This window comes from Strongylocentrotus purpuratus, unplaced genomic scaffold (genome assembly GCF_000002235.5).
Source record: "Strongylocentrotus purpuratus isolate Spur 01 unplaced genomic scaffold, Spur_5.0 spur5_scaffold_11, whole genome shotgun sequence".
Taxonomy (NCBI): domain Eukaryota; kingdom Metazoa; phylum Echinodermata; class Echinoidea; order Camarodonta; family Strongylocentrotidae; genus Strongylocentrotus; species Strongylocentrotus purpuratus.
The window spans coordinates 17,038,240-17,063,419 of NW_022145596.1; the positions used below are offsets into that span (position 1 = coordinate 17,038,240).

The 25,180-nt window shown below is 36.6% G+C and overlaps 1 protein-coding gene across 1 annotated transcript in view; it reads right to left on the minus strand.

Annotated features, from left to right (window-relative positions):
- LOC581546 (probable dolichyl pyrophosphate Glc1Man9GlcNAc2 alpha-1,3-glucosyltransferase) overlaps positions 1–21,005 on the minus strand; it is a 37,366-nt gene extending 16,361 nt beyond the window's left edge. Inside the window, exons 1-3 of the mRNA XM_030980828.1 lie at positions 20,922–21,005; positions 11,993–12,071; positions 11,491–11,684 (exon numbers count right to left, since the gene is read on the minus strand). Coding sequence (XP_030836688.1) covers positions 11,491–11,684; positions 11,993–12,071; positions 20,922–20,989 — 341 coding nt within the window. The 5' untranslated portion in view covers positions 20,990–21,005. The remainder of the gene's footprint in view (positions 1–11,490; positions 11,685–11,992; positions 12,072–20,921) is intronic.
- Positions 21,006–25,180: the final 4,175 nt, after the last annotated feature.

Here is a 25,180-nt window from a genome sequence, read left to right on the forward strand (position 1 = left end):
GTTAGGAGAATATAGTACAGAAGGAAGATGGAATGAAAGTACATGTTGCTTGACACAAAAGAACATATACTGTTTGGAACCAGAAGAGTGTTTAATCATATCATTTTACACAGAGTTAACACTCTTCTGATCCATACAGATGACATTATAGAGAAAACTAAGATGGACACTGATGTAGAGAAGAGTAAGCCAAGAGAGTGATAAATCAGCAGATCAGATGAACAATAAAAGAAAGTGGACATACATGTACGTGTATGCACATCTCAAACACGTACCCTCCAAAATCATATTCATTTGAGTGGAAAAAAAAGGGTAAAAATGGAGAGAGAAAGAGAGAGAGAGAGAGGGAGAGAGAGAGAGAGAGAGTATAAAAAGGAGGGGGAGAAGGGTTTTAAAAAGAGAGTTTGAAAAGGAGGGGAGACAGAATTCGGACAGAGGGTGGGATAGGGATAGATAGATACACATGTAGAGAGAGAGAGAGAGAGAGAGATAACAAAAAAAATCATGTTGAAGATGTCTGACTAAGATGAAATTTCACACCTGTCTGAATTGTTGCTATCATACACAGAGAAATGCAAGAATTTGGATAAAAACCATGAAGTCTTGGTTCCCAATATAGTAAACAAAATGGCAGACAGACAAATTGTTCAAGAGTTGATCATTTCCCAACAAAATCACGATGGGAATGCCAAGTAACTAACATCAGACAGTAAGGTTTCGATGGTAACAAAAAACAAAACAAAAAAAGAATTAGAAAACAAATCATATGGTTAGTTTTATCAGGAAAATCCTTGGCTTCACAAGTAGATGTACATTACTGTATAAAAGTAGAAGAAATACTGAGCAAAGCATCACAGAAATAAATATAAGAATAAAACTTATCAAGAGGCCAATCACATGATCAAATTGGGTTGAGATGAATGAAAACAGTGTGCAAAACATGAAAAAATAAAGAAAAAAATGATGGGTTCAATGTCTTCCATCAGTCCAGGATTAAATCAGCAACTCACACCCAAACACACACGCACACACACAAAGAAGTAAACACCATTGTGAAGACAGTACAGTTATATTTAGAGTTGTATCAGCATTTAACTTTTAATGAAGTCAGCTTTATATTACCAGAGGGAACATTGAAGGGTCCTTGTGGATTCCATGGTTTGAATATAGAACCAGAAGTGTTATTTTTCACGCAGTTATTGAATTTTATTTCCATAATCTCATCGTGACTACCTTCATAAGCCCCCTCTGTTTTTTTGCACCTCTGTTTTTTCTTAACATCTCATTTTTGGTTTTGAAAAAAAAAAAATCAATTTCTAGAAATCATATGACGGGATCAATAAACTGGAGCATCTGCTGAGCCGGTTGATACCAATGAAATAAAAAGTTCATCTCTTAAGAGCAACTGTATACTCTTGTTTGTTGAAGTGATGATACCCTTAACAAATTAGATGATATTCAGACTTGAATTTGTTGAGTTGATGTAGTCAGAGAAAGACTATAACTTTGGAAAGCACTTTAATTCATTATTTTTCATTTAGTTATTTATGGATTTTTGAAGTATACAAGATATTCTCTCTTTACTCTTGCTTGTTGAAGTAATGATACCACTAACAATTCAGACAATGTATGGACTTGAATTTGTTGAGTAGATGTAATCAGAGAATGGATATAACTTTGGAAAGCACTTTATTTCATTATTTTTTATTTATTAATTTTTTGAAGTACCGGTATACAAGATGTTTTCTCTTTACCCTTGCTTGTTGAAGTAATGATACCACTATCAATTCAGATGATGTATGGACTTGAAATTGATAAGTAGATGTAGTCAGAGAAAGGTTATTACTTTGGAAAGCACTTTAATTTATAATTTTATTCATTTATGTATTTAATTTTTGAAATGCACCTTGTTGTCTATGCACTGTTTGCATCCTTCTGCAGGGCACAATATCTTTCACTTCAGTTTTCTCCCTCCTTATACAGTGAAACCTGTATATAAAGAGAATTATTAAAGAGAAATGAAAAATGGTCTTTATAGGGAGATGGTCTTTATGTACAAGTTTCTTTATTACATGTTTCAATGAGAAACCATTTTTCTAGGGAAACGAAAATGTGGTCTTTGTAGACAGGTGGTCTGTCTATACAGGTGGTTGCTAAAGCAGGTTTGACTGTAATGCATCCACTCTTATTGTTTGTATTTGAAACCCTTTCATTTCCTTATTACATACTGCCTACATGCATCTATAGTAGATATGAACACTGTTTGTTGGAATCCTTTTTAACGAGCCATTTATGTGCTTTTCATGATCCGCTTGCTTCAGATATCTCATTATATATGTTTTTATTGTGAAGATTATACAATATTGTCTTTTATCTTGACGTGGAAATAAATACAACACATGAAATGAAAAGTTTGCCAAAAAGAGATTTATCATAGAACTAGCATCTATCTGGTTATCAATCCCCTAGAATATGGATATACCGATATAGAGTGGAAGAGGAAGACGAGATGGGGGAGGTAAGGAGGGAGGGAAGGAGGGAGCGAAGGAGGGAAGGAGGGAAGGAGGGAGCGAAGGAGGGAGGGAAGGAGGGAGGGAGGGAGGGAAGGGGAGAGGGAGCAAAGGAGGGAGGGAAGGAGGGAGCAAAGGAGGGAGGGAAGGAGGGAGGGAAGGAGGGAGGGGAGGGAGGGAAGGAGGGAGGGAGGGAAGGGGAGAGGGAGGAAGGGAAGGAGAGAAGGAGGAAGGGAAGGAGAGAGGGAGGGAGGGAGAGAAGGAGGTAAGGAGAGAGGGAGAGAAATAAGGAGGGAGGGAGGAAGAGAGTGAAAGGGTGATATAAAAATAGAGGCATAAGATAAAGACATACATCATATTTTAAAAGACAAGAGATCAGTAGACATGAAGAAATAAAGAGATAGCATGTGTTTCAAATTCTTTCAAAGAAAAAAAGAGAAAGAGGGATGATTCAATCTCCCCAGCTCTTTGTGTCGCACACAAAATGATGAATAACTCTGCAACCGTGACTGAAGACACAGCATCATATTCTCACTCATATTTATTCAACACGATGAAAGAAATATCAGGACCTTCCCAAAATAGGAAATATGAATGAGTGAAATATTTATGAATTTAAACATATTTCAAAATGCAATGCACATATCCTCATTAAGTCCTTGAATACCAACTACAAGTCACTGCATCCAAAGTTGGCAAATACAGGATTAGTCTGGTGTGTGATTTTTTTCTCCAAATAATGTTTTTGCATTAAAGAAAGAATCATGAACCTTGGAATCCCATTGGACCTCTTTGATTTTTTCTCCAAATAATATTTTTGCATTAAAGAAAGAATCATGAACTTTGGAATCCCGTTGGACCTCTTTAGGCTCTCTCGGTGGGGGGAAAGTGGCGGGAGAGAAAAGAGTGAATGTTTATTTCAAAACCAATATTTTTCCACATCATTCCTAAGCCCTGACAACCTCTAAAAGCCCTTAAAACACTTTAAGTAATAATACTCTACCTCTCACTTGCTTACTTTCAAGTTTTTGAGCAATAAGCATGCTTTCCAGAAGGGCCCTTATGAAATGATCTGCCATATTGCAATACATTAATAACACATTCAGATGCTTTGTGCAAACTACTCAGCCGAGAACTGAATGACTCTCATGTTGCAGTCTTCAATTATTCAAGAGAATGAAATCCTCCAAATCTACTGTAGTTTCACATTAAATCAAGTGGAGTGAATATCTTTCCACGGTCAGAAGCTGTTTTTAATGGTCCCTTAAGTGCCATGCCAAAGTCAGATATACATGTACAACCAATATTTATATATTGTGTCTTATGCTATTATTTTTTTTCCTCTTCTAAATTCTTGAAATTCAATATGAATTCCAGAATTGTAAATACTCTTAAACATAAATTTTTAAGATGATACCATCTTTGGGCAAAAATAGTTTTATTTTTCTTCAGATCCAAACATTTCTGTGAATTTTAAGTACCCTGGAATGTTTGAAAGCAAACAATGAAACAAATAATCATACTTAAATGTTTGTCTCTTAAAATCTTCTTCATGAAACATGTCTTTCAACTAATAATAATATAATCTTTGAACAGTAGAGTATTTGCATAGTCAAGTTTGCAGATAAATATTGATTCTTAATTTTTGCATCAGGCTTGAATGAAACCTCCAGTTTACACAATGCAAAATAGTGAAATAGTAGCGGAAACATTCAGTCTTGTTCGCAAAATATATTTCTTGAATTTATACTCACTATAAAGGGTACAGCATTGAATAACAGCATATGAAGATGTCTTAATATTGATTTTTAGTTTTGTCAATCATGTTTCAAATGAAATCTACAGCTTACACAATGCCTTTGGTGAAAAAGCTGGGAAACAATAAATCTTTATACAATATATTCCTTCATATTATCACAATTAAAGATATAATGTATTCTTTTATTCAAATGCCCACTATAAATAGCACAGTATTGAAAATCATATTAATACAGACTTTCAGCTTTTGTTATCATGCTTGATATGTACATATACAGCTTACATAACGATGTTGGTAAAAGAATATAAGTGGGAAATAATCAATCTTGTTTCTCTCACATCTTTCTTTACTCTCACACAATAACAGATATATCTTTTTTCTACATATTGACTATAAGAGTGCAATATTGATCACAAGAATTTCATAATGACAATATCTTTCGATTCTCAGTTGTTATTATTCTGTTTGTATGTATAAAAACATACAATAAATAAAATGAAATAGCCGGGAAATAATGCCTTCTTGTTTCTGTAATATCTTTCTTTCATATCAGACAATATACTAAATGTGTCTTTTTCTTGACATGTTCATGGATAATATCATATGTGTGCACACATTTAACAATTTGGAACATACTGTACATGTACTGAGTGAAAGAGAGAATGAGTGAAAGAGAGAATGAGAAAAAGAAAAAGAGAAAGAAATAGAGAGAGAGAAAAAGAGAAAAAGAAAAATAGAGAGAGAAAAAGAGACAAAGAAAAAGAGATAGAGAGAGAGAAAGAGAAAAAGAAAAATAGAGAGAGAGAAAAAGAGAAAAAGAAAAAGAAAAAGAGATAGAGAGAGAAAGAGAGAAAGGAGGGGGGAGGGTGAATTATTCAAAGCAAGGTTGAGAGGGATTGAGAGAGACTGACAGAAGAAAGAAGAATGACAAGAAGGGGGAAAAACTCAGTCAAACATACTTATCACTAAAGAATACAAAAGTTAGATAAAAACAAGTTTATTTACAATGTGCCTCCGTCATTATCAAATGTATCATGCTGAAAAGGCTTAGGGATAATTTAAGGATTGTCATAAATATGAGATGGAAATGTGGAAAAGACGAACAGACAGTGAAACTACAGAGGTATTTTGCTTTCTCCTTATTCATGCTTACTTTGTGTGAATCATGCTAGGAATGTGACCCAAAATAAATACCGCAATGTTAACAAAAGAAATGCTATGTAGACAGTCTTTCGGGTCACAAATGTTGCGATTAGTGCAGCAAACCAGAAAGCTTGAATGCATCTTTCTGATTATGCTTCTAAAGGGATAACTTTAAGGATTATTATAAAAATGGAAATGTGGAAAAGATGGACAGACAGTGAAACTACAGAGGTATTTTTCTTGCTCATGATTCATGCTTACATTGTGAATGTTTCTGGGACTGTGACCCAAAATAAATACCATGATGTTGCCAAAAGAAACGCTATGTAGGCAGTCTCTCGGGTCACAAATGTTGCAATTAGTGCAGCGAGGCAGAAGGCTTGATTAACTTCATTGCATGCAAATTAGATCGACACGAGCCATGCATTCTTGACCGGTTTACTGTGTTTTCGTTAAGTATTTGACCTTGGTTTTGAGGATTATAAAAGAAGAAGATTTCAGTAAATAGCTACCTGGTTTTAAAGTTGTTGCCCTCGATTGTCAATCCAATCAAAATATTGATTCAGATAAAGATGAATAAAATAAAGCTTGGGGTAGGGTGGGGGCTAAATCCTAGGTGAGTATGAAAACACCCCAAAATACTCATGCATCTCAAATGTTTGTAACTTTGATTCTTTCTGCAAAGTGATGGTGGAGCAATGAAAACAAATCACAACTGATGTTTGGTCGGAATTTTTCCAACACGACCCACTTTTTATATACTTAGGCATACAAGAATTATGTAGTGCTGTTTTCCGACTGGATGCCTGATCTTATTTCAGTTCCCTCTATCTTTAATCTCTGTGCATTTCATTCTCTCTCCCTTTCTCAATCTATCTTTCTCTTCATTATTTTGTCCATGTTTATATTGTATGTAAAACCAGTGGAAAACAAATTTTTATGTAGAATATGGCCAATAAAACGTTGAATGTTGAATCTTCCCCCCCCCCCTCTCTATCTTTCACATTTTTCCTCACCTCACTTTGTCTCTCTTTTGAGATGTTTCCCACTTATTCTTTTTTGTTGGGTTCTTTGTAGCCTTTTATAGGCTGCACTGACCGCTCTCTTTCTGCCCTCCCTTAATGAATGCATAATAAAGGCTTGTGTTACGTCTAAAGTGATTGGGTCAATACGTCAAGTACTGACCACAGCACAGCTTACAAGTACTCTGACCATGCAAACGATCAGGTTGCCATGTTGACTAGCTCTAAATACATGAACTGATGGGCAATTTCGAGGCGAAAAAATGCAAAGAGAGAAAGAGAGAGAGAGAAAGAGAGAGAGAGAGAGAGATAGAGAGAGAGAGAGGGGGGGGGGCACAGAATACATGTATACAAAATGTGGAGGACAGAAAGTTGAACAAGGAGAGGGAACTGACAGAGGAAAAAAGAGAGAGGATTATTCTCCTATTTTTCAAAAAGGGGGACGGTTTGAATGCTCATGAGAAATTTGATATCACATAAATATCTTTTAGAGGATTCATATATCCCCTTTCACTGGAAAAAAAAGGCATGTAACCTTTAAAGGGCAATGTTCTTAACCACATCCACTAATCTTTCTCTTCTCTACATCTGAATTGCGTCATTAACAAGGAAGAAAGTCTTTCCTTTTCATTTCTCTTTATGTTCCTGTTTGTTACATCACCTTAAGAAAAATGGGGTGGGAGCGACTATATGTGTCCAAAAATATCAGTCAGACATTTATCAATGTTTTCTTATATAAAGAATAAATGTGTGTGATTAACATTAGTTACATCAATCCATGTCAACAACATAATATTGTTTTTTTGCTTTTAGAAGAAATTGTGAAAAGGAAATCACAAAACACATACTGTTTCATAAGAAAAGGAAAAGAGAGAGAGAGAGAGAGAGAGAGAGAGAGCGAGCAAGAGAGACTGAGGGAGATAGAGAGAGACATAGAGACAGAGCGAGAGAGAGAGAGAGAGAAAGAGAGAGAGAGATAGAAAGAGAGACTTAAGGGAGATAGAGAGAGAGAGAGAGAGAGAGAGAGAGAGAGAGAGATAGAGAGAGAGAGAGAGAGAGATAGAGAGAGAGAGAGAGGCAGATAGAGAGAGAGAGAGAGAGAAAGAAAAACTGAGGGAGACTGAGGGAGACTGAGGGAGATAGAGAGAGACATAGAGACAGAGCGAGAGAGAGAAAGAGAGAGAAAGAGAGAGAGAGATAGAAAGAGAGACTTAAGGAAGATAGAGAGAGAGAGAGAGAGAGAGAGAGAGAGATAGAGAGAGAGGCAGATAGAGAGAGAGAGAGAGAGAAAGAAAAAAAAAAGAGCGATTGTTAAATGCTCTTATGGGAGCGACTCTCCTAAAGCTCCTCGGAGACACAGAGGGAGCCTTTTCTTCCCGGTTGAGAGCAACAGGGTACAGCGATAAAATGTCAAGACGTTTGTTGCATCCACCATTTAACTCTATTTCCGAGGGCCTCTGGGGACTCAGGAGTTTAGCTGGGCAATCAACCGGTAACAGTACATGCTTAACCACAATAGCTTATTCCCTCGTCCCAACTGGGAAGTGAATTGTGATAGTCAATGTCAGACTTTAGGCAGGCATCTACAATTTTTTTGCTCACACTTCTCTCCTAAATTGGCTTTAAGTGCCGTACATTGTACATGTAGATGTGAACAGATAAGCTGGAGTGCTTTGAAATCTAATCCTGTATCAAATTTCAAATGCCAGAGGTAAAGTCCGAGCCCCTGAAACTGTACACTTTCCTGGATATGAACGAAATTAAAGAATAACTACCAGTAGATTTACCTTCATTTGTCTCTATATCTACGTTATTCAGTTAGGCCTGGCTCTAAAGTCACGTTTAACAGAAGGAAACACTTAGATGTAGACCTTAGACTAACCATTTTTGTTAAACCCTTATTGTTAAACCCAATTTTGAATAATAGCCTACACCCAGCACGGGGTTCAAACTTTCCTTGAATACGAGCCATAGAGTTGATTTTCAATTCAGCTTGCTGGACCGTTAAAGAGGGCTTGTGCAGTACACAAGGACTCCCCAAGTTTCACTCCAGTTCCTGAAAAAGTTTACAATGAAGAAGTTTACAATGTAAACAGGGACTCACATAGACCCCCGATATTTCTCTCCAGCCTCCACAAATTTCCTTTCTGCAAGATAAGACTTGACTTAGGTGTTTTGGTAAAAAATTTCCCCCAAAATGATGAGCTCCTCATCAACCTTCTCTAAAGAGGTTTAGTAGCATTGACATGCTGAGACAGAGAGAGGCCACCTTCTACATAATATCTTTACCTCATAATACCGGTAAAATATCAATAATAGCTATGATTTCATTGCACCTGTTTTGTGTCAGATTCTTCCCTGAAAATACTTATGAGCAAAGTGAGGCAGATGGCGTTGGTGTTATTGATCTCGACATCAAGGGTATGTTTATGTAATGACTTTTGGAAGGTTGTCCTCAGTTCTCGTTTCTAATATCATGCACTGTGATATTTCTATTTCATGCAAGACTAACAAGATCGATCAATCGCTGTGAGAGATTAAATAGATCTATACACTCTAACTTTGAATGAGGTTTAGTAAAAGAGAAAATAAAACTCATTTGAATTATCACCTATTATCTATTTCAAGAAAATGGCCCCCCTTCAAAATGTTTACAAATGGAATTGTCTTCAATTGCTAGTCTGTGATTTAAACTAAAGCAAACTAACCCTTCTTTATATACCCCATGTTTGATTCTAAGAGGATACAAAGTAATATTAAAGTGACTTGGTAACATTGTTAAGGTTGATGAAAAAAATTACTTAATTGTTGTATAAAATGTTACTTACTATATTCCCTCTACTGTACTAACCCTCTGACATGCAAAAAATCCTGAAAAAATTCTCAAACCACAAAGATATCTATGGTTTTCTTTGAAGGAGTCGATGTACGACTCCCTCTAACAGTGATTAACAGTTAATTCTCACAACCATTTTTGAATTTTCCCAACCGTTTTTCCATGAAAAAAAGACATAAAACAGGCTATACAATATCTGTCAACACCTAAATGTCTGGAATGGAATATAGAGCCATTTTATTGCTTTGTGAGATTTCCATTCACCTAAAATGTAATTAAATATTGTAATAATATAGATGGGAGAATTAAGGAATCGATCTGATCAGTTTTTCCCAATTTGTACCATGAATAATAGTCTGTTTTCACTTAAATTTTCAGATTATCTTTTATTGTACATCTAGCATTGAAGTCACTACCTTAGCACCACTATCTCTCATCTGAACAATGTTACCAAGTCCCTTTAAGTGAATAAATCTAATAAAAAAAGCATGATTTTTTTCACAAAGTATGTTCATATCTACTGAAGATGGTATAATGTTCTCAAAAGAAAATCGGGACAAAAACAGAATGAGAAAGAGCAAAATTTATGCTTTACAGAAGATCCAAAGAGCCCCTGGAAGTAATAAAATGGAAAAATTATTCTCCCTTCAAAACCTGAATGAAGAAAACCTTTGGACATTAATCGCATTTGAAAAGCAATTACTGTTTTATAAGATGGGCATCATCTAGTGAAATTGGATTTCCCGGCCAAATGAAGAAAGAAAAGTGAAAAAAAGAGAGTCTTTGATTGAAGATCATTACCTAGTCGCGATCTCTTTGATTCACAGAAAGATTGGCCTGTTTAGTTTAAATCTAAATGAAAGAAAGAGAATGAGGAGATGAGCCCAATATTAACATACTTTCATTGAATCCCCCTTCATAAGAAAATAAGGATAATGTGATGACACAATTAGGCCTCTTCTTTCAAGCGCTCCTCCTGGAGTAGAAACCGACCGGGCAAGGGGGATTTACGGAAACCGGATTCCTACCAGCGAATCAATTGAGAACAAACGAGGTAGTCTGCTAGAGTGACAGAATCAGATCCGTTTCAAGGAAGAAGGAGAAACTATGGGTAACTAGAGCAACGACCCGGTTGTGACCAACAACATCTTGTGTTACCACATTTAGAAAAAGGTCTTGCATTCTGACTTCTTGCACCTCTGCAATTTGGTATTCGTGTACAAATTACAACGCAACTATGAGTGCTAACAATATTCTCATTCTATTTAGCTCTCTCCAGTAGACTATACACACACACAAAAGAAAAACAAACGTGACCATCCATTTCAATATTATGTGATAGCACAATTCAAACTAACAGAGGATGATAGATGATAATTTGCACTTTAATTGAAATTGTTTAGTTTAAGTTAAAGTTCCTTTCTTTCAATCATAAAACAAAGACAATTATAAAAGGTGATGTATAATTTATACATAATTGGACCTAACCACACTCACTCTTTTCTATCATGACTCTAGGGATGTCTAGCTTCTATCTCATGTGTGAGGTTGTATGCAATTATGTATAAATTATACATCCACTTTTTATTATTTTGTAGGTTTTATGACTGAAAGAAAAGAACTTTAACTTAAAATAAATTATTTCATTTCAGGTACAAAATAACACCTTTCCTCCTCAGATAGTTTAAAGAAATGTAAAGTACATTAATGAACGAATGAATGAATACATGTAGATAGAAAGGCATATAGATGGGAAAAATAAATAAAATAAATCAAATAATTAAACAAACAAATCAATTAATTCATCAATAAATGTATAAAAACAAACAATTTTTTTTTAACCCAGGGAAGTCTCATCAGCATCAATGCTGTTCTCACTGAGGGCCTTACAAAATACCCCAGCAATTGCCAGGTACCCATTTACACCTGGGTGGAGAGTGGCAAATGCGGATTAATGCCTTGTCAAAAGACGTAGTGCCTGGCTGGGCTGTGATGCAAACCCTCAAACCATGGATTGACAATCAAGTGAATGGACCACTTTACCATGACACCCCTAACTATGTAAATAGTAAGTAAATAAATTAATAAACACAAATATATACACAAATTGAAGAATATATAAATATTTAATAATATTAGCATGTGTTTGGGCAGACTGCACAGCACAAAGTGAAAATGCAAAAACAAAGGACAAGCCCCGTGATTTTTTAAGAGACTTACTCTTTGACTGCATAAGCCAGGACGAGATCCGTTACGATGACAGAGAGACGCTGAAACAGGATAGTGGCCGACGAGGCATAGCCAAGGTTATTGACCTTTAGCATCTCGGGGTCAAAGAGCACTGCGATCTGTGACAGGAGGTACTCAAACCACGCAAAGAATGGTGGGTAATCCAGGGTCCATTCCGAAGTGTCCTTCAAGAAGAAGACACAATTTTGAGAAGTGTGAATAGCTTTCTCCTTTTCTACAATAAACTGTAGGACATGCCTTATAACTTAAACTCTCCACTCATTGATATAATTTGGTACAAGAGTTATTAGTTTTAAATATTTTGTTACTACAACACTTACTTCGATTTGGTGTAAGAGTTGTTAGTTTTTAATATTTTGTTGTCAAATAAAAAACATGTACATGTTGAAATACGTTCCCATAAATTGTATTCCTTTTTCAACAATGAAGTGAAAATGAATCTTTCACTACTACACTCTTCAAATTTACTTACTTCAAAATACCATTTGGAAATGGGAAGGCTGTGTGTGATGGCTAGCCAGTTACGATGCACTTCAAAATCAGTTGATCGACTGTATGAAAATAGAATTTTAAAAATGTTGACAGAAAAATAAGAATTAGGGGATATAATATAAGAATTCATATCATTTTCTCATTGAATGCTGAGAGTTTTTTGTTGTTGATGACTTTTTCTTTGTGCAATGGCCAAACTCTTCTCAATTTGTATAAAATGTTGAAACACAGGCACATTAAAATGTTCAAATGATCACTATTGATCATTGACCATGATACCATCAACAAAAACACATCTAGATACACAGGAGAAATGTTTTCAGACTTACAAAAACCCTAAATATATCGATAGCACTATTGCCAAGTAGAGCATGTATTTGAGAAAAGAATACTGCCACTCGAGTCCTATGTGGTGAACACATAAAAAGTTTAATCTTATAGGGGAGGAAAATGTACACCATCGATACCAAATTGCTCGGACAATACACCCAATAATATGCAATGCTTGGGGCTACAATATATTATATTTCCCGCTGAATTTATTGGCTCATCCGTTACGCTATTTTGATGAACTTTCAGTCAAGCGCCCTTGTGAGGGGCCTACGGGTAGAGGGACGCTGACGCGGAGTCGTAGGATGTCGGAAAACTGTGAAAGTACTGATTTGCTTGTAAGAGCATTGTTACTCCGCAATGATAATCGCCTTGCCTAAAGCAATAGACATGATTTATTGCAAAGGGTAAGAATTATGATGGCAAAATGAGAGGAGATATTACGAAATAACAGCGACCTAGAAAGCGGTAGATGGCGATACCTTTATACTTGTCTTATGATTGTACTTCAAATGAATATACACAGAAAAGAATCATCCCGTAAATTGAGAATGGTCCCTTTATACTGTGCAATCTGAAACACGTATGCTTGTTTCCTACACCAATATGTCTATACGTGGCCAACTACATCAAACTGAAATCTCAAGTAAAACACTGTCAATTCAATACAAATTCTGTCTTTTCTTCCACATATGAAGCAAATGAGTTCATCACAAAAAAATGCACACAAATTCCTTTATACTCATGACAAAGATGGCATCCAAGTGACAACAAAAGCAAAAGAATGAGTGCAGTGAACAGTTGAATTATTTAGGAAAATAAGTACTATCAAAATAATTCAATTTATTGATCTTTTGCTAGAAACATATACACCAGATTGGATTTGTATTCAAAAGATAAGTTGGACAATATTAAATTGTACCATGCTTGATGAGAGCGATTTGCTTTCTAAACTCTTTAAACAAAAATAAATAAAAAGGAGCAACTATTTGACTATAATTTCTGTCAGTAGGTTGTTACTGAATAAGACATCTGAACACAAAACTGAACACTGGTAGCCACACAAATATATATTCTAAAAATTTCAATTCTCCCTCTCATTTGTTCCAAAATGAAGGCCTCTAAACTACAGAGCAATGATGAATAACAAAATAACTTACATAAAATTGTGTTATCCTTGTGATTGGAAAGTAACATTAAAGCCAATAAAATACCTAAAAACAGCCTTGCCTCCTTGAACCTTCAAAAGCAAGTATCTTTATAGTACTCCTGCTTGCAATGAAATTTCATATTACACTAACATTACATGAAGCAAAATATTATGAAGGCAACCACCGTTCCTTGCTATTTCATTCAAAATCAGTTCATGATCTGCCACATAGTCTAACCTTACTAATTGGAACAGAAGACATGTTTTTCTTCCCCAGGGGCGACATGAACAAAATTGAGGCAGCCAAAATAAATCTAGCCTATTTCGAGGTTCACCAAAAACAAGATTCAGTATCAGCTGCTCTGCTCGATGCATTCGCTTGTTTTTCTAGGGATCGACAAAATGATCTTTGCATCCAATGATGAAAGAAAGATTTCCCGAGTTTTTGGGGCGACTTTATTATCCAGGCCCCTAGGGGGAAGGATTACCCGACGTTGCAGGCCAAACAATGTTCAGTGTGGTGGAAATGAATGTAATGAAGACTGGTTGCAGTTTCTGTCATGTGAAGATCAGTCAGCTCACTACAGAAAACAAATAATAAACTACCCCGTTCTCCCACCTAGGTTTAATTGAGAAAAAGAAGCTGCAGTTATGAATGAAAAGCAAGTGCAGTCAATCTTATTCCCATCAAAGAGCTGCAAAACAGGCAAACTGAGAGACATTTTTTTTTACCCCAACGAAAAAAAAGATCATATTTGTTTGTTTTTTAAATAAATGGATTTAGACAGATTAAAGGTTAAGAATAGTATTGGACATGCCCTAATTTAAAAAAATGAAATGGAAGCTCTTATTACCAATCATGTGAAAGAAATATGTTTTGACTTATACAGTACATGATGATAATTTTTTTTCCAGGAAACCGCCTACTAATTGATATATTTGGTAAATTAATTTATCTATTGGTATGTGAGAGATAAACGCACGTGTCATGCACTTGAGGGTAGTCCGATATACATCATTCTGTGTACAGTGATTGTAACTTTACCAAGACTGGGCCAAATTTCTTATCATTTTGATGATTCCAGAACCTTGCAGTACACACCAACACTTATATGCTAGATGATCAACCTTTTCTGATTGATTCCACAACGTTTCTTTCACAATGCAATCGCATGACCATAACTGGTCTTTATATTTAAGAGCATGCAACCACAACATTTCTGTAAGAAATTTTAAAGCACATGTTGAAGCATCATGTGACATTGTGTCTCTCTATTTTTCTTTCTCTTTCTTGATGTGTGATTTTTTGAATTCCATTGCTTTTCGTCAGAAGAATACAGGTGTATGTACCGTTTTAAAAGAGAGATAGAGAGATAGAGAGAAAGAGAGAGAGAGAGAAAGAGAGAGAGAGAGAGAGAGAGAGAGAGAGAGAGAGAGAGAGAGAAAGAGAGAGAGAGAGAGAGAGAAGAGAGAGAGAGAGAGAAAGAGAGAGAGAGATAGAGAGATAGAGAGAAAGAGAGAGAGATAGAGAGAAAGAGAGAGATAGAGAGAAAGAGAGAGAGAGAGAGAGAGAAGAGAGAAAGAGAGAGAGAGAGATAGAGAGAAAGAGAGAGAGAGAGAGATAGAGAGAAAGAGAGAGAGAGAGAGAAGAATGGACCAATAAATAGAATAATATAGAAATAGAAAGAGATGGAAAGACAGAGATGGAAAGACAGACAGATGGAGGACTGAGAGATAGATTTGATTTGATTCATTTACATGTGATACATTTTTCTAATTCAGTAAATGTTATTGTATAGAAAATGTATAAGAAATTAAGTTTAGAATGAGTGAAAATATTTGTATACATGTATATGAATAAGATAAGCATGATATAAACGGATAGGAAGGATGGATACTTGCTCCATTTTTGCAAATTTCTTAATCACCAATTTCCTCTCATTCTCATTTAGGTCACTGATTCTTTAATTATTTCTACTTTATAATCCTCTTGAAATGAACCAGAAATCTACAGTTCAGAAAAACGACCATTTCATTTACCAGTACAAAAATAGATGAAGCCAATGAATAATGCAACGTTTTATTAAAAATGATTGCTTCTTTTTCCAGTTGATAAACAAAATTTAATTATAATCATTGAGCTCCTATATTATCAACCATAAAACTATTATCTCATAGAAACATGATTAATAAAATTAAAGAAATATTTAAAAACTAACAAATGGGCCATGGGTATTAAGAATGGATTAACTAAATTTTACACAACAACATTACATGCAAAATTGCAAATGGATGCATTATATACAATCACCAACTTAATACAAATATTCTGAAAGCTTCTTCCTGCTGTTAAAATGCAAGGTCAGCATAATATATTTAAATGTGGATTTAGAAATTATGGATTAAATTGTATGGATTATTGAGAATACTGAAAATGGCAGCCCAAGGGCTGAAATATATTCAGTTTATAATAAAAGCACATGAAATACATAGGAATATTAAAACAATTTTTAAACTAAGCTAACAAGAATACATTCAAAGATAAGATTAATAAGATATATAATTATTACAAGAACTAAGTATGACCAGCATTATTCTGAAAGTTAACACACACAGCCATGTTTTTGTAATCATACTGAAACTTAAGAAATGACAGAAATCTTGAGGAAAACAAAATAAAAACCAGTATAGGTGAACTTTTGAAAGGTTTGGAAGTAGATACAGGTATGCGGAAGAAGCATAACTGAAAGTTTAAAGCCACAGCAACAAAGTTACAATATAAAGTTTGTAAAGATTTTTAATATGGTGATGAGAGAATACAGACATTCACCCTTTAATCTAAATGCTGATAATTCCCTGTGTTTTCAGATGGAATATTCCTCATTTTTATGAGAAAATAAAATTCTTTCTCAACAATTTTTTCTCATACTGTCCTCTAGACAGATGTCATATGAGCCCTTTTGGAAAGGTGATATTGCATTTTTTCGCTTTTGATGAGCCCGCTCCCCCCCCCCCCCCCTTAAAAAAAAGAAAAAAAAAGAAAAGGTGATCTGTATTTTGTAGCCAGGTGGTGAGTATCAAGCAATATATATGTGGTCAATTCCAGCATAACGGACATGAATTTCAGACCTATATTTCCCTATTTCAAAGAGTCTGACAACATCTTTAAAAAGTCTAAACCAGAGTTGAGTCATATGACCTTTTTTGTCCATCTAGAGCAGAGATGCCAACCTTCTTCAACAAAAAAAGTATTCTTAAGAGCAAAAAACAGTATTTTTGAAAAAATCTCTCAACTTAACATATCGCCCAATCGAGCAGCTTAAAAAACCTAGCAGTACCACGTTTACGTACCCGGATCGGAGCGCGACGTGCATACATTACACGTAGGTTGTTCGCAATGTGCGCAGTTTGGGGCCCGTATCACCATCCTGCATGCATCGATTGAAGATGTAGGTGCTTAATACACTTACGACACAAAGCCCATGATCAGAAATTAAGAAAAATGTCACTAAAAAAAAAAAAAATAAAAAAAATAAAGGAAACAAAAATTAAAATAAAATAAATTTTAAAAAAATTAAAAAAAACGTAACAAAACATACAAAAACGTACTGCCGTATTCATAGCGAAAATACGGAACAAATATGGCAAAAACGGAACAGTTGGCATCTCTGCTAGAGCAGCGTTTATTAACCTTTTTATAGTCACAGCACCCTTTTGAGAAATAAACAAATTTTGTGTCACCCCAACTCCAGATTCACTATAGAATATTCAGAGTATCAGTGACATTCCCAGGAAATTACACAGTATTCCACTTGATAGTTGAAGAAAAAATGGACTCTTTGTAACTGCAAAACAAAATGGACAAGGAATTTTTGTTACCTGTGTGACCAGTTGAAATGTCTGTGAATTGAAATATTCAATGAGTCTAATAAAAGATTATTCTCCAGGCCAAGCTCTAAATGTGTTGTAAAACTATCAGATTAAACATTTCCTTCCTTGTCAGAGCTAAAACAGTGGAGTAACAGACTTGACAATTTTATCAATTTAGCTATTCAATATTATTTTTGGGGTACTCACTCACAAAACAACAATGTCAACATGTTTCATTCAATTTTTAAATGTCAATTTCACAATCAAATTCTCAATACATTTACAAGTAACTGAATATTTTACTTATTAGTCACACAGAAGATTAAAGTCGTCATGGTATTATTTTTAGACAAGATCTCTACAACACTTAAATAAGGTTTAGATATAAATACATTCCCTCTAGAGATTTGTGATAGAAAATCAGTTGCAGTGTTTAAAATTAATCTTAAAACATATCTGTTAATTCAGCATATAACCAATTGGTGACATTTTTGTGTGTTCTTTCTTACTTCTGTTCCTTTGTTTATAATGCAGATGCTTTAATTTCTCTTTTTTTGATTCACAAGTGCGCCTTGATCATTTTGATTTCAAGTGGATTCTGCGCCTAATAAATCTTATTATTATTATCATTACTATTCACAAGCTAATTTTAATTGGCACCTGCTCTCATGCCTTTCTTTCTTTCTTTCTTTCTTTCACATTCTCTCTTACACTTTTTTTTTTATTACTTGATCTGCATGTTAAACATTCTACTGCCATTATATCAGTAAGAAAAACACACCATGTTATAGCCCACTCATAGCAGCATTAATATATTTTAAAGTTAATAGCCTATACATGATTTTGAGCTTGAAATCGGCTGGAAATAACAGAACCGATTTTTTTTTATGGTTATTATGGTGACAGTATGATTTAGAGGAGTCATATCTAAAATTAAGTAGATCTAGATCTACAATCTATTACACCAATAATTTGCACTCCAGGAAAGCGTCAATTGAGTCAATGCTAATGCGTATTGACCTCTAGCACTGCATACTTGCTGATAGGCAGGTATAACACACAAATACACACACCACACACTACTACATACTAATGCACACAATAAAACCGATGTGGCTGATCAGCAAATTTGACACTAGACTTATAATTTGAATTTTTACATCATTCTTTTTAAAGATAAAGGTGAGTTCTGGTAATGCGATTGCATTGTGAAAGAAAAGGTGTGGAATGGATCAGAAAAAGTTGATCATAATAGCATGTAAGTATTGGTGTGTACTGCAAGGTTCTGGAGTCATCAAAATCATCAAATAAATTTGGCCCAGTCTTGGTAAAGTAACAATCACTGTACACAGAAAGATGTATATGGGACAACACAAATGGTGTCGGGGCTCGTACTCAGAGATGCCAACCTTCTTCAACAAAAAAAAGTATTCTTAAGAGTAGTGGCTCCGGTCTGCGGCCGATCGGCGGGAACTGCCGATTCTATTTTTATTGGAATACTCACAGAATACTTCAATACCCTCAATAAAGAGTCCATATACTTACTTATTAAATAGAAGTCACAAATAACCAAACTGACCCACAGCGTGGTCAGCATTGACCATGTTTCGAAATGCTTCGAGTTCCCCGGTTTGCGGGCACGCAGTACCGGTTTGCGGCACGCGTACGTCACAAAGCTTTATGCGCTACGTCACGATGAAAGCATGTACCAAATTACTACGGGTAACCCAAATTCTCATGTTTATCTGTTGCTACGGTAAATTTGTGAAGTTTTAAACAATTTCACCTTTTCCTCGAATGGATCATCCCATACGGGGGTACGTACTACTAGAAACTATCGGGTCATAGGGGGTACACACATCAGCACACATACCATCATACACGATCCCGCATGTTATGTGTGTATTAACACCCCCCCGCCGCAAACCAGAAAAACACGTAATTACGTGCCGGTTTGCGGTCACCCCATGCAACTAGCCATGCGGTGGCACAATCAAAATATCTGCGATAGGAGACAGACCACAGCCATCATACTTCCACAAAAACATCAAATTTCACCTCCAATCGGACAAATATCGGACAAATAGAGCTACAATATTGATCTAGTCATGCCTCGATCTCTTAACTTAAAAGTTAGCACCTGCTGGAATTTTCATCGGCGACTGGTGCCGTAGATTTCCGACATCGCTGACGGATACTCCGTACCGATAGGAGCACCTGCTACGGACATTTTCGGCAAAGCAGAACTTACCGTGGAATCCACGGTAGGTTTCAATGATTATTATCGAGTCATATTCATTTTATTTTTGAAACAAATACCCCTGGCCGCAAACCGGGCGATGCCGCAAACCGGAGACTCTACTCAAGAGCAAAAAACAGTATTTTTGAAAAAATCTCTCAACTTAACATATCACCCAATCGAGGAGCTTAAAAAACCAGGCAGTACCACGTATACGTACCCGGATCGGAGCGCGACATGCATACATTACACGTGGGTTGTTCGCAATGTGCGCAGTTTGGGGCCCGATGTAGGTGCATAATACACTTACGACACAAAGCCCATGATCAGAAATTAAGAAAAACATCACAAAAAAAACCAAAAAAATAGATTCTGTGAGAATTCATTTTCTTTTTTTACTCAGGTTTAACTTTAACATCGGTAACTTGAAAAAAATTGTATTTTACTGCTATTTAGGTGTCATCAATTGTCACTGAAGTACCAATTTTGAGTGAAATCAGTTGAGTTTTGTACAGTGGTGTTTGAAATGTTGAGAATCAATAAAACAGCTTAGTTTTAATACACAGCCAGGATAGTAATGCTGCTATGTGTGAATAATTTTGTATTTTTCTCCCATTTTATTTGTTTTGCGTACTGTCGATTTGCAGGATGTGTGTGAAAGATTTGTACTCGTTAGTGCTAAATATGGTATGAAATCATTGTAGGCAGTGGTGGATCCAGGGGACTCGGGGGCCCCCAATTTTACCTTTTAGTTTAGATGGGCCCCCTCCCCTGGCGCTCGAGCGGAGGGGGGAGGGGGGGGGGTGCGTTTTTTCCAAATTTTAGAGGGTCCCCCCAAAAAAAATTAGTGCTCACTACCCCCCCCCCCCCCCCCCCCCCCCCCCCCCCCCAACCCCCCCCCCCCCCCCTCTCCCCACTGAGTAAATTATCGGCTGGCACGATTTTCCCAAATTTTCGGGAGCATAAAAAAAAATTGTGCTCACTTTCCCCCAAATGAGCAAATTATCGGCCAGCTATTTCGCCGCTAAATATTTTCTCACAAATTGGGCCCCCTCCCCTGCCGCCGGCTGGATCCCCCCCTGATTGTAGGAGTGCTTTCAGAAGAATCCATGTAGACTACTGTAAAAAGAACAGGAAGGATCAGTCCTCATTTACTTTACTAACACCTTTCAAAATACATGGGACTACATACAATTTTTCAAGTAACATTTCTACAGCCTGAACCGCTAAACACGATTCATGTAGTCCTCAATTGCAGCTAATACATTGTATTCAATATCATAATTAAATAATCGTATTAGATTTACTCTTCAAACTTACTATGACGGAATAAGCAGACATTTCAGTGTTGATAAACACGCCACGACTACCCAGATGTAGGCTGCCATTTTGATGAAATGTCTCCCTCTTTGGTTAAATGATCTGAGGGACAACATGTTTCGAGTCCACAAACTGAACCAATACAAGTTCGAATGAGGTTGAAACCTTAAAAAACATTAGGACTAGGCCTATATACTAAGATCCTAAAACGTTTATATTTTGTTTTTAATTTATACATTGCGTCCCTTTCGGGATATGCCGAAAGATTTTTCTCTTTATGGACAAATTATTTCCTTTTCATCTCTCTCCAGTAACGGGGAAGGGGGAGGGGTAGGCTTTTTTTTTTGGTAGCCCGGTGTGTCTCCTCTGTAAATTTATAATTACATTTGCCCTTTTTCCCAGATTTGGTTCACGAGCTTATCAATATCATGTTATCCCCACTTCTACACTATTCCTACATGTCCAAGTGAGCATCACTGGTACATAATAAAAAAAAATTTTATTTTTTTAAAGGCAACAAAACAACAACACTAAAAAGAACAAAGAACAAAGCCCTCCCCCCCCAAAAAAAAAAATACTTGATAAATTTAAAATAGGCGGCCTTATAGGCCTATCGTAATTATTGCGCTATCTGAGAAAGGGAGAGAGAGTGAGAGAGAGTGAGAGAGAGAGAGGAGAGAGAGAGAGAAGGGGGAAAAGGGGGCAGTTTGCATTACATGTAGTGGAAAGGGAATGGGTGGAGAAGCAGTTCCATTTTCCTGTCATTGCTAGATAAGTAATTGATAAGAGAGATTATGAAGGCAAGTGTATATACGAACAACCAATTTTCATTTCGTAATTTAAAATCTATCAAGAAATCACATTTTGGGGGTCACAAGGGCGTTTAACGCAGTATGTTGTAAAGAGCTAAATAGAAGAAAAACAAATATTTAGAACACACGTCTAACTTGCTCGCACTTATAAAATGAATTATGCTAGAAAATAAATGGGGTTTTATGAGAAAAAAACCCAGCATTGCGTGATTTAAGAAGCGTTCTTTTGATTTGGCGTTTAACGGCGCGAGTTGATTCACAGTGAATGACTTCTGAAGATTTCTGACATTTCAGGTGTTGGTCATGAAGACGAAGAACCCAATGTCGCTCGCTCGCTCTCTAATACCCCCCCCCCCCCCCCCGCTTTCCCCCGTCTCTCTCTCTCTCTCTCTCTCTCTCTCTTTCTCTCTCTCTTTCTCTCTCTCTCTCTGTCTCTCTCTCACTCACACATACTCTCTCTCTCTCTCTCTACACACACACATACAACATACATAATATTTATATATATATTATATATATATTTGTATATGATATATAACTAAGAATAATAATATACCGTACTTATATAGCGCATATATATCACAATATGTCTCTATGCGCTGTAAGAAAGAGCAAGAAGGAAAAGTGGATAGAGTAGCATAAGAAGAGTGAGATATGCTCAACATACTTTCTCTCGTTAACATTGGAAAGTATTTTCACCATTTAAACTGATACTGATCATCCTGAAGAGTATCAAAGATGGGGCTTATAATCAAAGATTGCGAGGCAAGAACTTACAAAAAGATATCGGCTTTTCCGTTATACATGGAGCATCGGGAACGTGATCCGTAACGTATGATAAATAAATTCCCTCCAAAAGACATAAAAATATATATAATTATGAACCTTCGAAATTGTTACGTAGGCTAAATCATGAGATTCGATAATTCGTTTATTTGAACAGTTCTACAGAGATTTTGGCAAACCATAATGCTATTTCAAGCTGGCCCCACAGCGCCGATCACTTCTGCTCATATAAAGAGAGAAATTAACAAAAAAGAAAGGAAAAGAAGACAGCTGTGAAATATGATGACTTACTCTCGTAAACTCTTTCACCGGTTTAAGAGTCATTCCGCAACTCATATTTTTTCAAATTTTACAGCTCTTTCTGCTTCCCCTCAGAGTGCCCCTTACCTGCCCCCTTCGAAAAAAAGTGCGCTGCCCCTCCTGGACAGTTCAAAGACGATCCTTCCGAATCGATTATTGATCATAAATGTTTATATTTATTCAATATCTAACCTAGCATGACCCAACAAGAGATATTTTTTTTCAAAATGATGACATTTCGGGGCTGCCGGCGGACGTCGAAATCGAATATCCACGCTGTTTGGGGCACAATTATTGTGATATGACGAACTGATGACGGCGTGTAATAACCGAGCTCGTCACGTGTATGTCCTCCTGTATTTCTCCTCATCCTCGCCAAATGTCAACAGAATTAAATTTCACGACTTCATCGACGCCCAGGTTCTGGCCCGACGAGGGAGTATAGAAAAAATAAAATAAAAATAAAATCGTATACATCTCGGCCTTGGGAGCGCATCGGAGGCGTTGGAAATCTATTAATACGCCTCCGTATAATTGGGCGCGTAAATGGATAGAATTACTCCCCGACGACTGCCTACGAAGAGTGGCGGGTATCAAGTTGTAAGCCCCAAAAGATCCTCGCTAACACCGTTCCTCCAAGCTCATCCTGGACGCCAGTAACAGTGGAGACACACGGGTTTTACGGATTCAAGTTCGGAGAAGAAGATTAAACAGGAAAGAAATCTATTTGGACGAAGAAAGGGGATTTTTTTTGTTTTGTTATAACGAGTGAAAATGAGATATGCAGATTCAACCAGAAGATTTATTGGAAATGTCAAAGATCTAGCTATGGTACATCCTTTGAAAGGAGGGGAAAAACAGATTAACAATGTTCTAGTCAGTGACAAAATTCAAATTCTCAATTCCCTATGGAAATAACCTCTCCAAGCCATGATTGTGTTTAGAAGTAAAAATGTATTAAAGTTATTGATGATATATTCTAATCTGTAAATGGAGGAATGGGGGGGGGGGGGGGGGGGGGCAACTGCACAAAGTTGCTTTTAAAGAATTATGAAAATACAAATTTAGTTTGTTTTGAAGTATTTTTTGTTCTTTCTGTAAATTTGTAAGTTTGAGATGCTTTTTGACCCTTTTACCTCTTGCGATTCTTAGTTATTTCACCCCCTTGTTTTAATATTCTATACCTTCATCGTTATACACATTTTTAGGCCGTTCTATCTCGGAAAACTTATCAATAAATCTGTTTCTACAAAATCTCCTGACCCATAAAACGTCCTAGCGATACCCCTAGATGGAGTCACCCTACACCCCAGCCCCCACTCACAATCCCACTCCTAACAATCTTTGATACCCTGCTCCCAACGACTCGATCCCAGATGACCTCTCGCAGAGTGTAAATTCTCGCCGTCCGTCTATTAATGATCGAGGGTATGATACGGTGGATGACAGCCCGACATCGCCGTACCTTTCCCTGGTCGAGAGGGAAGGCGATCGGGTGTCGAGCACAGGTCGATTTATCTCAACGATTCGATCATCTTTCAACTTCTCATCATCGGGGATCATCTCGAATTTGGGAAGTAGAGCACGGCGGAGAGGTAATCGTTACCAGTCTCGTTACCAGTCTAACAAGTTCAAGGTGCGTTGAACGATCCGCGCATTTCTTGACACATTTTTGGCGCCAAAAAATGAAGCCGCCTAAACGAGACAGGAAAAAAATAAGAGCTCCCAAAATACGTTTGACGTGTTGGAGCTTGTGATATTTAATGTGGATGGCTTGTCTCACCAATTGCAAATGAAGTGTCTCTGTCGTATTGATTTTTCTTTTCTAGGAATCGACTGCCTTTTTTTTCCCTCAAACATGTTCTTCATCCATGCTAATTTCAATAAAACACAATATCAGTGAAAAAAATGGCACCGCGAAACGATTTACAATTGGGTTATTCTTGACAAACACCGTCGACCGTTTTTTTTAGAAAAATAGAGAAGGGGTGGGGGGGGGGGGTGTGCAAAGTGAGTAAATTGCCCAGCGGAATGATGTTCTTGTATGGGTGTTGATCTGTGTGGTGAAAAGAGGGTTAGCATGTCCCCTCTCCACCCCTCCCCCATGAGCCCCCCCCTCCTCTCCCGCGGGCCCTGATGAGATGTATCTATATTCTGCTTATGCCCCTCTCACCACCGAAATCTAATGTTGTTTTTACTTTACTATGTGCATCCATGCGATTTGAAATGGTCAGTGACTGTTTCTGAGAGTACTCGTCTTCCTCATCTCGATGCTGATCCAGAAGTTGGATACTTGGGAGGAGCTTCAAAGAGATTGGAATCGCTCATCCTTTCATCCTTAGTGGTAATTACCACTGACGA